The sequence below is a fragment of the Lissotriton helveticus genome, chromosome 6 (genome assembly GCF_964261635.1).
Source record: "Lissotriton helveticus chromosome 6, aLisHel1.1, whole genome shotgun sequence".
NCBI lineage: Eukaryota > Metazoa > Chordata > Amphibia > Caudata > Salamandridae > Lissotriton > Lissotriton helveticus.
The window spans coordinates 1,548,064,876-1,548,080,104 of NC_136067.1; the positions used below are offsets into that span (position 1 = coordinate 1,548,064,876).

The 15,229-nt window shown below is 45.1% G+C and overlaps 1 protein-coding gene across 5 annotated transcripts in view; it reads left to right on the forward strand.

The window, feature by feature from the left end:
- The window catches only part of RALGAPA2 (Ral GTPase activating protein catalytic subunit alpha 2), a 1,907,250-nt gene that overhangs the window by 769,964 nt on the left and 1,122,057 nt on the right, over nt 1–15,229 (forward strand). For 3 of the 5 annotated variants that reach the window (XM_078649327.1, XM_078649329.1, XM_078649330.1), the window contains one exon: nt 2,725–2,769. The exons of the other annotated variants lie outside the window; for them this stretch is intronic. In XM_078649327.1, coding sequence (XP_078505453.1) covers nt 2,725–2,769 — 45 coding nt within the window. The remainder of the gene's footprint in view (nt 1–2,724; nt 2,770–15,229) is intronic. 5 annotated transcript variants of the gene reach the window in all.

Here is a 15,229-nt window from a genome sequence, read left to right on the forward strand (position 1 = left end):
AGGAGGGTTATTTAAAATGTGGTGCATTTTAGACAAAGTAGACACCACATATGACCTTAAACCACTTCATGTGAAATTGTTGCAGGTAACCAATATTTAAATGGACAAGACATAAACAGTATATGGTTGAGCGAAAATGGAGCAAGTAATGATGATTCTAAGTTAAACTACTATTTATCACTATTTAAAAGTGGGTAATGCAGGAGACTATATATTTATGTAGAATGCTTTGCTATCTAATAAAATTTGGAAAATTGACACCACCATTTTATTTAGGAGTTGTAATCTTGTTAAAGAGATCCAAGGTTTTACTCATTCCAAAGAAAACTTGAAAGTATAGTGTCAATTTTTTACTAAAAAGGAGTTTTGGGCATTTGATTCGTAACATCATGAGGGAAATATTTAAGATAAGAAGGACCATCATTTTGATGATTTCTAATATACTCCACCAAGATAAGTAGAACGGGGCCATTTCCCTTTTGTGAGACTAGTTACTTTGGAAATTTTATCTCTGAGTGTATTTCTGTACCAGGTGCCAAGACATTTAATCTTACAGGGATTTGAAGATAACACACTCTGGTACAAAATCTGTTAATGGGGAATACTTCTGATTTACCTATATTTAGTTCATATTCAGATAGCTTTGAAAGGGAATCCAGTTCATTGAAAAATGCTGATAGTGAGAGTGGGGGATTAGATATAAATAGCCGTATATCATCCGCATCAGCAGTTAATATAATGTGTTGGTTTCAGACCTTAAAACTAGTAAAGTGCTCAGTTTTTAATTTGGAGTAATAAGTGTTCAAAAGCCATGATGAAAAGTAAAGGGGGTAGAGTGCAGCCTTTATAGTACATGTCTGTTGTCTCAGGTTGTCCAGAAATCAGCGGCTAGGCTATCGCTGAGACTTCCTAGGAACAGTTCTGCTTATCAAGCACTTAGAGAATCATACTGGCTGCCTAGCCACAATAGAGTTCGTTTGACAACACTGGTCTTTGTTTTTAGGTCTTTTCGTGCAAGGAGCCTAAAATTCCTGTTTTGTGCAATATAGGCCTATGAGAACTCTCAGATCATCAACCTCCAATCTGTTAACTCCCCACACTTTCAGACTAAAGTCAATTGGTGGAAAATCCTATGCCGTTTTAGGTTCTAAGGCCTGGAACCAACTTCCGGCTCCTCTTCAACTTATAACTAATAAAGTCACTTTTAAGGAGAGCCTAAAAACATGGTTATTTTCTGTTACAGATGATTTGTGTCATGGTCTAATGTAACTCGCCTCTTCATTTATTTCTTTTCCATCGGTCTAGGTAAACAGTATGTGTGTGTGAGTTTAGCTCTAGGATGCTTAGTTGGAGTGGGCGTGCTCTTTACAAGTCTCAGTTTCATTCATACTGTAGTGGAAAATAAGAAGACTGTACACTATGAACTATGTAAGACTATATAGGATAACAGTATAATACGAAATTAGATTTTAAAAAGTTAGGCCCAAAACCGTGTCATTTAAGCCTCGGTACTAAAAATAGCCAATTAACTCTATCAAATGCTTTTTTTGCATCTAATGTAATTGCGGCTGTGTTTTAATTTGGGTGTTTTATTTATGAAATTTATGAAAGTAGCAAGAACCATTTAATAAAACATGTAAACTGCATTTGAATCCCCTCACATTAACCGCATGCGTGCGGGCGGAATTCCGCCCGTACGCTGGGTTTTGCGAAAGCGCACTTTACGTGACGAGCTGGGCTCGTCATGAGCGTGCGAGGAGGCTACGCCATGACGAGCCCAGCTCGTCATGAGCGTCGAAGGGGTTAATTTGTATTGCCATCACTGAGTTGGCAATAACCTTAGAGTTGTTTGTGTTCTGACTTGTGTTTTTGGACAAAGATTTGAAGACTAAAGTATTGTTAACAGATGGTGCTGATCTATTTACAAACATTTTCCTCAGTGAGCCCATCATTTGAAATAATGGGCATATCTCTCAAAGAGATTAACAAGTTAAAAAAAATAACTTTTGACTAGTGTTACAGCTAAAATGTTTATCACACTGTGTCCAAGCCTCCTCATATATACTTAAATGAAATGTATGGGACACATTTAGAAGCCCAGTTCAAGGTACACGTGTGCAACTACAGAAGCGAAAGTTGAAGTGTATAAATAACTGTGTTGTGAATTGTGTTTCAAGGTTGTATTGACACAGCATTTTAATGTTTGAAGGACATTAAAGGTTTCAGAAATTCTCAGGATTAAGGGAAAACATATTCCATAAAAGCATACAGGGTTTCCATTGACACAGTTTAATGTAGGCAAGCAACATCTGTAGAATTACTGCACTTTTAATCTCAGTTTATGGATTATATGAACAATATTAATTGCTGTCTTCCCTTTCTATTCCTTTAAAGTCCTTAAACATGTTTGTTTTTTTGCTTCCTGTTTTCCTTCAAATATGCAGTTTCTTCTAAGAGGATATATGTTTTCTTTGAGTGGTCTATTTCATCAGCAATATATTCCCTCTCACAGTTTCACAACAGCTCGAATGATCCTTGTTATCAAACTGAGACTCAAGCAGCTAAAAGTGGACAGTGTGACTTTGAAACATGGTAGCACCCATTATATTAGATGTGGCATTGTCAAGGCTGCAACTAGGACTACTCCAGCACCACTTTTCCTTCCATGCTATAGTTTCTACGTACATATCATTGTGTGAATGTTTCCTTTTCATTGTATTTCAGGTTCAATCTTGCCCGCCTACATTGTTGGTGTTCAAGGTTTGCCAGGTTTGTCGTGGTGACAATATCAGTTCACTTTATATAAAGCTTTGGCTGAGGCATAGAAATTCCATTTCCATGGTCTGTTATGCCATGCGAAATCAGGAAATACATGTGTTTTGTCAGAAAAAAACATCTGCTATTTCCTGGGCATTTTGGTGATGGTATCCACTACCAGAGTCGCAAGTTAAGCACTGAAATACTGTTATTTTAGTTTGCACACAAATGAATAATGGTTTTATGTTATAATGTAGTAACAGTTTCACTGGGGTCAACACTTCAACACTTGCGGTTCTGCAATAACAGCAATCCCACCAGAGAATGGCACAGGAAAGAGTCCTATGACCTCCCCTCTATTTGCTCCCTTATGATGTGCTCCCCAAATTCAATCTCATATGGAATCTGTTGTCCCTCCCCTTTTGACAATCTGTTATAGAAGCAATCTGTTGACCCTCTCATTTATTAGAATCAATCTACTTTCAGCTACCCCTGCTGGAAGCAGTTCACCTACTGCGAGTGCTCATTTACTGAGAGTGCTGTCATTGCATTACTTAAATTGTTGTGGATTCATTCAGACATGTCATGAAAAGATTGTTCTGGAAAAGGCTGTCTCCACTTGGTTATCTAAATGTGTTACACGTGTCGACTCATTATCTTTCACGAAGGGAACATCAGTGAAACCATAGAAAAAATGTTGTCATGACTTCTTACTAGGCGTGGGCGGTGAACTCTGCTCCGTTTGTGGAGTTTTCTGCACTCTGCGCTCTGCGGAATGCAGAAAACTCCACTCCGCGTAGTGCTATGGAGTTTTATCCTCTCTCGCGATCGCCAACGGTAAGTTTGCGAGCGTGAGCTGCCGCTTGGGTAGAATTTCTACTCGAGCAACTGGAAGATCGTGCTGCACTCCGCCATTTGCGAGTTTTTTGTCATTTTGCCGAGTTTGCATAGGTACGCGAACTCCACCCAGGCCTACTTCTTACAGTTTCACATCCACAGTTCAATGGATGATGTTTCGAGTTGTCACCACTGTTTATTTTAAAATGTTATGATTTCTAATTTTCAACACTTTTATTACATGTGTATATATACACATAAATATATATATATACACATATATATATATATATATATATATATATATATATATATATATATATATATATATATCGCCAGGGCGACTGATGCTGGAATCTGGGGATCACGGTTCGATCGCCGGCGGCAGGTTAGCCCAAGCACCATGTGACTCTGGGCAATAGCTTGCTTAATCTTCCCGACGGCGCCTAGAGACCCTAACGGGTGATTGTGCGCTTTACAAATGTGGATTATTATATATATATCAAAATAGAGTTTTAGCCCTCGGTGGAAGATGCCACAGGAATGGTGAAATTTGGATCCATTTCTTTAAGGAGCAACTGCAAACAGGAGACGCAGGGAAAACAGTCACCATCTGTTCGTGTTCAGCCAAACCGGTTTCAGGAGTTTATCCCTTCTTCAATGGCTTCTGCTGGGCAATGATGGTGCAGTATGCACTCGTGATTTATAACGCCTGCCTCCAAGGGCGTGGTCAAATTAAGCCTTCTGGGTCTTGTAGTGCATACACATTTGCCTCGTGTGAGTTCATCACTGTGGCAGTTCTTAAATGAATGATTAAAAACCCAAGTGGGCTGGTGAGAATGCTGCTCTGGTCTCTTGTCAATGGTCAGCTGCTCCTGGATACCAATCCCCCGTACACTGATCGCTCCATTGAGCGCAATCACGGGTCCGCAGCAAGCGGCAGGCTCTCTTCCGCGGCTGGGCTCCAGCTGCCAAAATACCAAAATAGAGTTTTAGCCCTCGGTGGAAGATGCCACAGGAATGGTGAAATTTGGGTTTGAATTTGAAGCCATTGAAGAAGGGATAAACTCCCGAAACCGGTTTGGCTGAACACAAACAGATGGTGACTGTTTTCCCTGCGTCTCCTGTTTGCAGTTGCTCCTTAAAGAAATTGATCCAAATTTCACCATTCCTGTGGCATCTTCCACCGAGGGCTAAAACTCTATTTTGATATATATATATATATATATATATATATATATATATATATATATATATATATATATATATATATATATACATACACACAAATATATATATATATATATATATATATATATATATATCTCCAGTATTCAATCTTTCATATATTCACATGCTTGTATCTTCCCTGTCATCATGGTGGGAGTCTCCCGGTAAAAGAATAACCATAGCAGTAAAAGAAAAAACTGCCTGGAAACCATAGAGTAGTGAAACAATAGGTAACCTCTCCTCCTCATTATGTGGCCCAAACTACAGCCAATCAGCTGCCAGCACCAGCCTACACCATTCCCAGCAGAGCCACCATACCTCAGATTTCCAACCGCCTTCGTGTGAGGAGTCTCCCTGAGCTCAGCTCAGTTTTTCTCTCCACTGAACTTTTGACCTTCTACAGTTGGAAGTAAGGTACTGATTTTTGTCAAGATTATTTCATTAAAAATGTCTGAAGGCTCCAAGAAGAGACTTTTCAGAGCTTGCAAGTCCTGTGGCAAGGCCAGATTATTTTCTGAGGACCCACATAAGGAATGCTTGTACTGCTTGTACCCCAAGCTTGTTCCTAAGGACTGCAAATATTGCCGGACCTTATCTGCCAAAAAGGATAGAGAAGCTCGTCTCTTGTTATGGCTTCAAAAGAGAAAATCTACAGACTCAGAGTCTGAGGGGGAAGCCAAAGGACACACCTCTAAAAAACATAAGAGAGAGTCCTCTGAGGAAAAAGGAGATTTAAAAAGACATGAAGCTGGAAAAATCAAAGTGGGTGAACCTTCTTCATCTCTTCCTCCTACTCCTCTCAAGCCTACTTCAGAAAAGAAGGCTCCGTCGACGACACCGACAATCTCAACGACGACCGCTTCGTCGGCAACGATGACGACGACTCCGTAGATGTTGAGTGCCAGACCTTCGTCAAGGGCAAGACCTTCGTCGCCGACCGTCCCGTCGATGACACAATTAGTGGTCCCGTCAACGACCCCGTCGACGACGAGAAAATCGTCGACGATGCCTACAGTTGGATCTCCAACGATGATGACATCAACCTACATCTCGATAAAAAAGGATTGATTCCTCGACGGGGTCGTCGGCGAGCAAAAAAGGAGAGTTTTCTACTCCGAAGATTTCACCTCTGCTTCCATCTACCATACTGGATTGCCAGGAATCTGAGGAGGAAGGACCCTATGGGGTTGCCTATAGTCCATCACAACTTCATATTAAGAGTCAGGACTCGGAAGAGGAAGACTTCCAAGAGGTTCAAGAGCATTTCCCTTTTAAAGATCGCCCTGTAAGAGGCCCAAAGCGGTATGAGTCCTTCCATCGAGCTTATCACTATGAGGATGAAGAGGAAGTGAATCCACCTGTTCAGGAAGAGGCTCTATCAGTGCCTGTATCTTTGATATCAGACTTGAGGCACATGATTGACAATTATTACCGTCGTTTTCCGGAAGATAATGCTCCGGCCTCTACTACGGCTTCTGCAAATGTTTCTCAGCCTGTGAGAGAAACACCTATAATTCAGTCACCTCCTCCAGTTCAACATACGGACGTTCCGAAAGTTATTACAATTCGAGACGATTTAACCGATTCTGATCATGACGATGAAGCTGAGGAAGGTGACATTCCTCAAGATGATGTGGTTGGGGATGAATGGGACCAGTATATTGTTCCAACTTCCCCTGTGTCACCATTACCGCAAGCAAGTTCTCCGCCAGTGGATACAGCCAGCTTTCATGATCTGATTGAAAAGGCTGCGAAGAAATTTCAACTTACTGTGCCGGTTAAGGAAAGTGATTGCTTTCTTTATGACTTCAAAGAGTCTGCCAGGAAGTCCATAAGAGCTATCCCAATTATTCAGCATATCTGGGACGAAGGAATCAAGCTGATGAAAAATCCGGCTTCAGTTCCAGCTTCAATACCTAAGCTGGATAAGAAATACCGCGCTCCAGAAACAGCTCCGGCATGTCTTATCGGTCATCCTCGTCCGGAGTCGGTTGTGACCCAAGCAGCGCAAAAGCGCTCCAAAAATCCGATGCAAACATGCTTGGCACCTACTGATAAGGAGGGCAAGAGAATGGACGGTGTAGGCAAACGCTTTGCAGTCATGGCAGCAGCATCAATCAAAGCGGCTAAGCAATGGCACTTCTGAGCCGATTTAATAGACAGATGTGGTCTGACATCGCGCCAATCCTGTCACATCTCCCAGAGGATAAGAAGGAGGAAGCAAATACGATTTTGCAGGATGGAGCCAAGGCAGCGTCTGAGTACATAGACGTAGCAATGGACATAGCGTCTATAGCTTTCCGTCAGATGGCTGGAGCGGTAGCCCTACGGAGACCGGGGTGGCTCAAGTCAACCTCCTTTAGACCTGAAGTCCAGTCTAAAATCTTGGACATGCCATTTGATGGCGAAAGCCTCTTTGGCAAACATATTGACGAGGCACTCCAAGGAATAAAAGCAGATACCGATACTGCTAGATCTTTGGGATCGTTGCAGCAAGGACGTTACCAGTCTTTTCGCGGCAGAGGATCCAGAGGTCATTTTCAGCAACGCTCCTCTTATCAATCTAATAGGTACCAACCGTACAATCCGCAGGGGTACCGTCAATACTCCTTCAACCAGCAGTATTGATCCGCGAATACTTCTTTTCAACAACAAGGAAGGAGAAAATCTGCTGCCAGAGAAAAGCAAGACTCTGGTCGCAGACAGTGATGTTCTTCAGGCGCCTCAGACACCGTTTCAGATTGATCAGTGCCATTACCTCTCTCAATTTCTACCACATTGGCAGTCCATAACATCGGACAGATGGGTATTAGACATCATTACACAGGGTCACACCCTGGAGTTCTCACAAAAACCTCCCAATCGCCCACCTCTTTGCAGAGTTCAACAACATCTTGCAGCACTCAAAGCAGAGGTTTTATCCCTCATATTGAAAAGGGCGACAGAAGAAGTCCCATCAGGTCAGCAAGGGACAGGCTTCTATTCGCACTTCTATCTAATAAAGAAGAGACAGTCTTCCAAATGGAGGCAGGTACTGGACCTCAGAGATCTGAACAAATACATAAAGAAAATCTTATTCCGCATGCTGTCCCTACAGGAAATTCTTCTCTTACTTCGCAAGGGAGACTTTATGGTCTCCTTAGACCTGTTGGACGCATACTTTCATATTCCGGTCTACAAAAAGCACAAAAAGTATCTTCGATTCATGGTGGCGGGGCGTCATTACAGTTCAAAGTGTTGCCTTTCGGCCTGAAGTCTGCCCCCAGAGTTTTCACAAAATGCATGGCTCCGATAGCTGCACATCTAAGCAGCAAGGTCTCCAAGTTTTTCCCTATTTGGACGACTGGTTGATAAAAGGACCATCGTACCAAGCAACACAAGAGTCTTTACAGATTTGAATGGACCTCTTTCAAAGATTAGGCCTTCGGATAAACAAAGAAAAATCCTTTCTTCTCCCAACACGTTCACTACAATTCCTCGGAGCAATATTAAAAACCCAGGAAGTAAAAGCGTTTCCATCAGAGGAACGCGTAATGAAAATACTACATATGACAGCATCTCTGGCATCAAAAAAGTCCACTTCCATCAGGATCTTCAAATCATTACTGGGAATGATGTCCTCTTGTATCCCATTGAGTCCCAACTGCCGGTTACATATGAGACCGCTGCAAGACGCCCTGGACAAACAATGGGTTCAAGCTCTAGGTTCCTTCGACGACAAGTTGGTCATAACCTGTCAAATCAAACGAGCAATGTCATGGTGGGGTATCAGGAGCAACCTGACAAAAGGCCTGTTATTCGAACCTCAATCTCCAAGACATTAGACGCTTCATTGCGAGGTTGGGGAGCACACCTGCAAGACCTAAAGATTCAAGGCCTTTGGTTTCCTCAAGAGGCAAAACTTCACATCAATCTCTTGGAATTAAAAGCTGTTTACCTGGGCCTTCAGGCTTTTCTTCCCAGAATTCAAGGTTCTTCGGTCTTAGTAAGAACAGACAGCACTACTTCAATATTCTAACTTCGAAAGCATGGGGGCACAAGATCAAAGCCCCTATCGGCACAGGCGCAAAAAATTTGGACTTGGCTTCTTCGCCACAACATAGCTCTGCAAGTGGAGCATGTTCCAGGCATAGACAATACAAGAGCGGATCTTCTAAGCAGATCGTCCGACATCTGCCACGAGTGGGAGTTAAATCAAGACCAACTGAATTGGATCTTCCAATTGTGGGGCAAACCAAGTTTGGACTTGTTTGCAACTCAGAGCAACAAAAAATGCAAGCATTATGCCAGCAGGTTCCCTCAGAAGGGTTTGAGAGGGAATGCTCTTCATCTACGATGGACAGGAATGTTCGCTTATGCCTTCCCTCCCTTTCCTCTAATTCCGAGAATATTGAGAAAGATGAGATCGGAACCTTGCCAAATAATTCTAATAGCCCCAGCCTGACCGAGGCAATTTTGGTATACAGAACTTCTCCAATTGTCAGTGGAGCCACGGATACAGTTCCCAATAACCAAAACTTTGATTTCCATAAACAGAGGCCAAGTACTTCACCCACAATTGACTTCTCTAAAATTGTCGGCTTGGAATTTTTTGAGCATGAATTCCAGTCACTAGATATCCCTCAGGAATGTCGTGAGATTTTGAAAAGTTCTGCAGCACTGTCTTCTAACAAGACATACACTGCAAAATGGAAACGATTCTGTAATTGGTGCCTTGCTCATAAGGTGCATCCCTTTTCTTCTCCACCTGAGCAAATCCTTCCTTACCTGCTGCAATTAGCCAGTTCAGGCCTTTCGCATTCATCAATTAATGTTTATTTAGCAGCAATATCCAGATATCGAAGATCTCCAGGATGTCCATCTCTTTGGTCTCTAAGATTAATTAAAGAATTCTTAAAAGGGTTATTCAGAAAGTTTCCTCCACCTCCTTGGCAGCTCAACACGGTCTTGTTGTAACTCATGAAAGCACCTTTTGAGCCAATCCACAAATCAGAGTTGCAATTCCTGGCATGGAAAGTAGCATTGCTCTTGGCCCTCACATCAGCCAGGAGAGTCAGTGAAATTCAAGCCTTTTCAATACAAGATCCCTTCATACAATTCAGATCGGATAAGGTGCTGTTAAGAACTAATCCAAAATTTGTTCCTAAAATACCTTCTTCCTTTCATCTAAATGAACCGGTGATTCTGCCTACATATTTCAAGAATCCTTCTACAGCGGCAGAAAAAGCTCTCCATACTTTGGACATAGGCAGATGTCTAAAATTCTACATTGAAAAGACAAAACCCTTTCGCAAATCAAACCAATTGTTCGTTGCTTACTCAGGGCCTAGAAAAGGTTTGGCACTTTCAAGATCCTCCATCTCTAGATGGATTGCATCCGCCATCGTCTTCTGTCAAGAGAAAGTAGGAGGACCTCTCGACACGAAAGTCCGTGCTCATGATACATGGAAAATGGCAACGTCATCTTCATTGCTCGCAGGTGTATCCCTTCCAGACCTATGCAGAGCAGCAACTTGGTCGAATGTTCATACATTCACCAAACATTACTGTCTGGACACAGCATGGAAAGCAGATGCAGCAGTGGGACAAGCAGTTCTGCAACATCTTTTTAAATAAGGTACATGTTTATAAATTTACAGTTGTTTTCTGTAATGTTGTTTATGCACAAACATTTTTAATGACAAATGGTGTTTCATGCCTTTTGATTCTTAATGAGTCTTTTAAAAAAAAAAGCGTATGGCACACAGCCCTGAGAAAAAAGGGGGTCTAGCCTAAAAACGCTCTTGCAAAAAGAACTGCTATCTATTCTGATACAAGTATGTGAATCTATGAAAGATTGAATACTGGAGAAAAAACTAGTTACTTACCTGTACACTATGGTTCTCCAGTATTATCTTTCATAGATTCACATGCGCCCGCCCACCTCCCCGTTTCTGCTAGGTAGACCACCTTTTATCTCTGGTTTTTCTTACAAAGCTCGCTCTTGGGCTGTCAGAAATCTGAGGTATGGTGGCTCTGCTGGGAATGGTGTAGGCTGGTGCTGGCAGCTGATTGGCTGTAGTTTGGGCCACATAATGAGGAGGAGAGGTTACCTATTGTCTCACTACTCTATGGTTTCCAGGCAGTTTTTTCTTCTACTGCTATGGTTATTCTTTTACCGGGAGACTCCCACCATGACGACGGGGAAGATACAAGCATGTGAATCTATGAAAGATAATACTGGAGAACCATAGTGTACAGGTAAGTAACTAGTTTATATATATATATATATATATATATATATATATATATATATATATATATATATATATATATATAATTTTTTTTTTTTTTTTTAAGTTGAGCACATCTTGAAGAACGCATACTGGAACTTTACCTCGGTGAAACATTGGTCTTATACAGGAAATGCGCTAGGAATTTGGTCTGGCTCGAATACAGAATTACCCAACGTTATTCAATTGTTAACACAGCATATGTATTGACCAAAGCAAACCCTGCATGTATCCTTGATGTATTTGTATGCTAAGGATAACAGTCTTCAAACTGAGGTATATTTGAAGCTAACTGATAAAACTGCATGGTACTGACAGCACGTTTCCACCATAAATTTGTAATGAGATTTATCTTATGACCATCTACTGTGCATTAACAAAATAGTGTCGGAAGAAGAATTGCACCCTACAGAGAAACAGGTATTAAACAAGCTGAGAGGGAATATTGGATCAGACATTTCTCGAATTACACATGAAGAAGCACTCAACCTGGAAAGCCCCAAACACATTTAAGAATTTAGTTTTTTTATTTTATATAGCAAGGATGCCTAGCAATAATATGCACTGAGAAACCTTTACCGGCATACACTAGAAAAGTGAATTTTTGAGGCTTAATGGAACAAACTCAACCACTACTAAAATCAGGATGACAGTAATTATTACCATCATCAAGAAAGACTACAACATTCCCAACATTAATACATTACTGTCCTAATACAGGCATACATTTTTGACAATGTGCTACCTGCGACACAAGCATGTAATATATGTGCTAAAATATCCCTCCTATAAAGTCTACATTGGACAAACGCAGACATAAAAATCACAGATGCACATAAACTAACGTGATTCAACTGTTTTCCAAGGATCATTTGTCCATTTTGGGTAAGCATTTTATTGTCACCCAACATATTATGATACATCTATCTTGACTTCCAGGCAAGTGGAGTAGTTAAGAAACCACAATGTGGAGAAAACGTAATAACTGTTTTACTGACGGGGAACAACTGGTTTATAGGCATTTAAAGACACTGAGCTCTATTGGTATGAATGAAAATCTGTATTACAGCGGTTATCTATTAAAATAAATTAAGTCAAGTGAAATGGCAAAGGGAGTATCTAAAGGAGCCAACAAAAGACATCATTCAAAAACACAAGGAGTTAAGTAAAGGTGTATTCATTATGCAGGCAACGAAAAGTCAAGACATGCTTTTTGATCTGAGAAACTGTTTTGTTAGTGGTACACACATCTGAAAGAAACCGGTTAGTATTAGATTCCTTACCTTAGAATATCCCCAGGCGTCAGACTGGATCCGGAAACTTTTGCGTAGCACTACCCTTGCGCGTCGGTAGGCGTCATCTGCGGCTCCACGTCCGTCGTCGGCATCGTAGGTGCCGGGATGACGTCGCCGGAGTACTTAGACGCCGCCCTCGTGCGCTGACGTCAGTTCCTATTTTTTCCTCGCCAACAAGCGCCGATCCAGTAAAAGTGATACCCTTATTCAATTTTTGACTAAACTTTTTCGATCATTTTTGATCTTTCTTCGAAGTCGAACGACTCCGACGGTGCCGGTAGGGGTGCCCGGGTTCAAGCCCTGCGTCGACTGCAACCGACTGATGTCGGTTACCGACCCACATCGCCGGTGTCTTCATTGCCTGGTGCCCGACCACGATGACAAGTCGTGCCCCCACTGCCGGGCCTTGACGTCGAAGGCTAGGGGGAGCGGGTCCTGCAAGCGCCTCGAGCTCCGGCAGTCGGCCCCGCGCCGTTCGAGGTCCTGGTCCGGAAGGAGGTCGAGGGACGAGTCGCGGGGCCGGAGTCATCACGGCTCGGAGGATCGTCATCACTCCTCGAGCTCCAAGTCCTCAGGTAAGAGGCACAAGAAGTCGAAGAAGCGACATCGCTCTTCTGACTCACCCCGACGCTCGCGCGGCGCGGCCGGGGGTTCGGGCGACACCGCCCACGCTACTCCGCTGGAGCCGCGGGCGTGGCGGCCTGCTCCATACCCGCCGGTCCCTGGGCAGAACACAACGCCGGAGGAGATAGACGCCTTTCTCACGGCCAAGAGGTTGCTCACTCCTCCGTCGGGTTCCGCGGCGCCTTCGGGCCAAGCGGCCCCGACTGGGAGCCCAAGCGGGCCGAGTGCTTCAGCCCCTGCGCCGTCGGGTGCTTCGGCCCCGGCGCCGTCGGCGACTTCGGTCCCGGCGCTGCAGGGCCCCGCTGGATCCGGTTCTGGATCCGGGTCGTCGCCGGTCGACCTTACGACCTCGCCGGCGCTGGCCCCTAGGGTGTCGCCTCCGGCACTGTCCACGGACGACGTCGTCCCCGGTCCCCCCCTCGACCCAGTTCCGACACCGGAGCGGCGTCGCTCGACGCCGCATTCGACGCCGATGGGAGATTTTTTCTTCTATGAGCCGGCCCCATCATTTGACCCTGAGTACCAGGAGATGGGTGGTGAGGCGGATTTGGAGGGGTCTGAGGACCCTATGGCACGTGAGTGCCAGTCTTATCAGGACTGGGCAGGTGAGCTAGGGTATGTCAGTGGTTTGGACACTTCGCCAGACACTGGTTTTGTCTCCCCTCCTACCGTGGTTACGGAGGAGGGGGCTGCCTATAGTGTGGTGGTAACGTGGGCGGCCAAGGTTTTATCCTTTGAACTCCCTGTCGCGGCCGTGAGGACTAACCTCCTCACTGAGGTCCTTAAACCGCTAGCAAGCTCTTCGGTGCCTCTGTTGCTGTTTAATGAGGCCTTGTCTGACGTTCTTCTGGGCACCAGGTCCAGGCCCGCTACCAGTCCCCCTGTAGATAGGAACATGGCCAGGCGCCACCGCCCCGCTCCGGGCGACCCTTGCTTCCTGTCCACCCACCTCACTCCCGAGAGCCTGGTCATACAGGCCTCTAACTCCCAGACTGCATTCCCGACGGCTCTCCCCGATCGGGAATCCAAGGGGTACGAACAGTATGGCAAAAAGATGTTCTCCTCCCTGAGTTTCGGGTTGTGGTCCGTTAACACCGCGTGCCTCTTGGGCCGTTCTACTCACTCTCTGTGAGACATGGTCGCGGACGTGCTGCCACAATGTCCGGAGGAGGCCCGGACTAAACTCGCCCAAGCCCTTGCGGAGGGTCGAGATGTGGCACAGTACTTCATCCGATGTGGGCTGGATACAACGGACTCGCTGGGTAGAGCAATGGCAACGACGGTGGCGATTCGTCGCCACGTCTGGCTGAGGTCCGCCTCTTTTCGGCAGATGTCCAAAACACCCTTATGGACATGCTGTTTGATGGCCGTCGCCTCTTTGGCGACAAGGCGGACAGTGCACTTGAGCTCTTTAAGGACTCCAGGGCTACGGCCAAGTCCTTGGGCCTGTCGGCCACACGCCAGCACTCTGCTGCCTTTCGCCCCTTTCGTGGCCAAGGAAGGGGCGCCCCCACACGTCCTGCCAGCCACGGGCCGCAGACTAACATCCAGCGTGGTGGCGGACGTGGTAACCGCCGTGGCGGTGCCCGCGGACAACGGCGAGGCCAGTCCACATCTACCCCTGCAGCATCCACCTCAAAGCCCTCCTAGTCCGAGCTTTCAGGCCCACGTGACGCCAGTGGGGGGCAGGGTTCGCCATCACCTCCTCCACTGGCGCAACATCACATCAGACAGGTGGGTGCTGCAAATCGTCCGAAGGGGCTACTCCCTCCCCTTTGAGGCGACCCCTCCAGCCATGCCACCGCAGTACCACTGCGTGTCGTGGGATCACTTGAATCTTCTGCGAGAGGATAGTTGCGGCCCTCTTGGACAAGGGGGCCATCGAGCGCGTTCCTGGGCCAGAAGTAGGGTGTGGTTGTTATTCCCACTACTTTCTGGTTCCCAAGAAGGGCAAAGGGGGCCTACACCCTATCTTGGACCTGCGGAACGTCAACGGCTTCCTCCGGAAGGAGAGTTTCTAGATGCTGACACTGGCTCAGGTCTTAGCTGCCCTGGACCCGGGAGACTGGATGGTAGCGTTGGACTTGCAGGACGCGTATTTCCACATCCCCGTCCTGCCGGCGCTACCTGCGGTTCACGGTAGGCCACGAGCACTTTGTTTACCGTGCTCCCCTTCGGCCTTACCACCGCCCCACGGGTGTTCAAGAAAGTGAT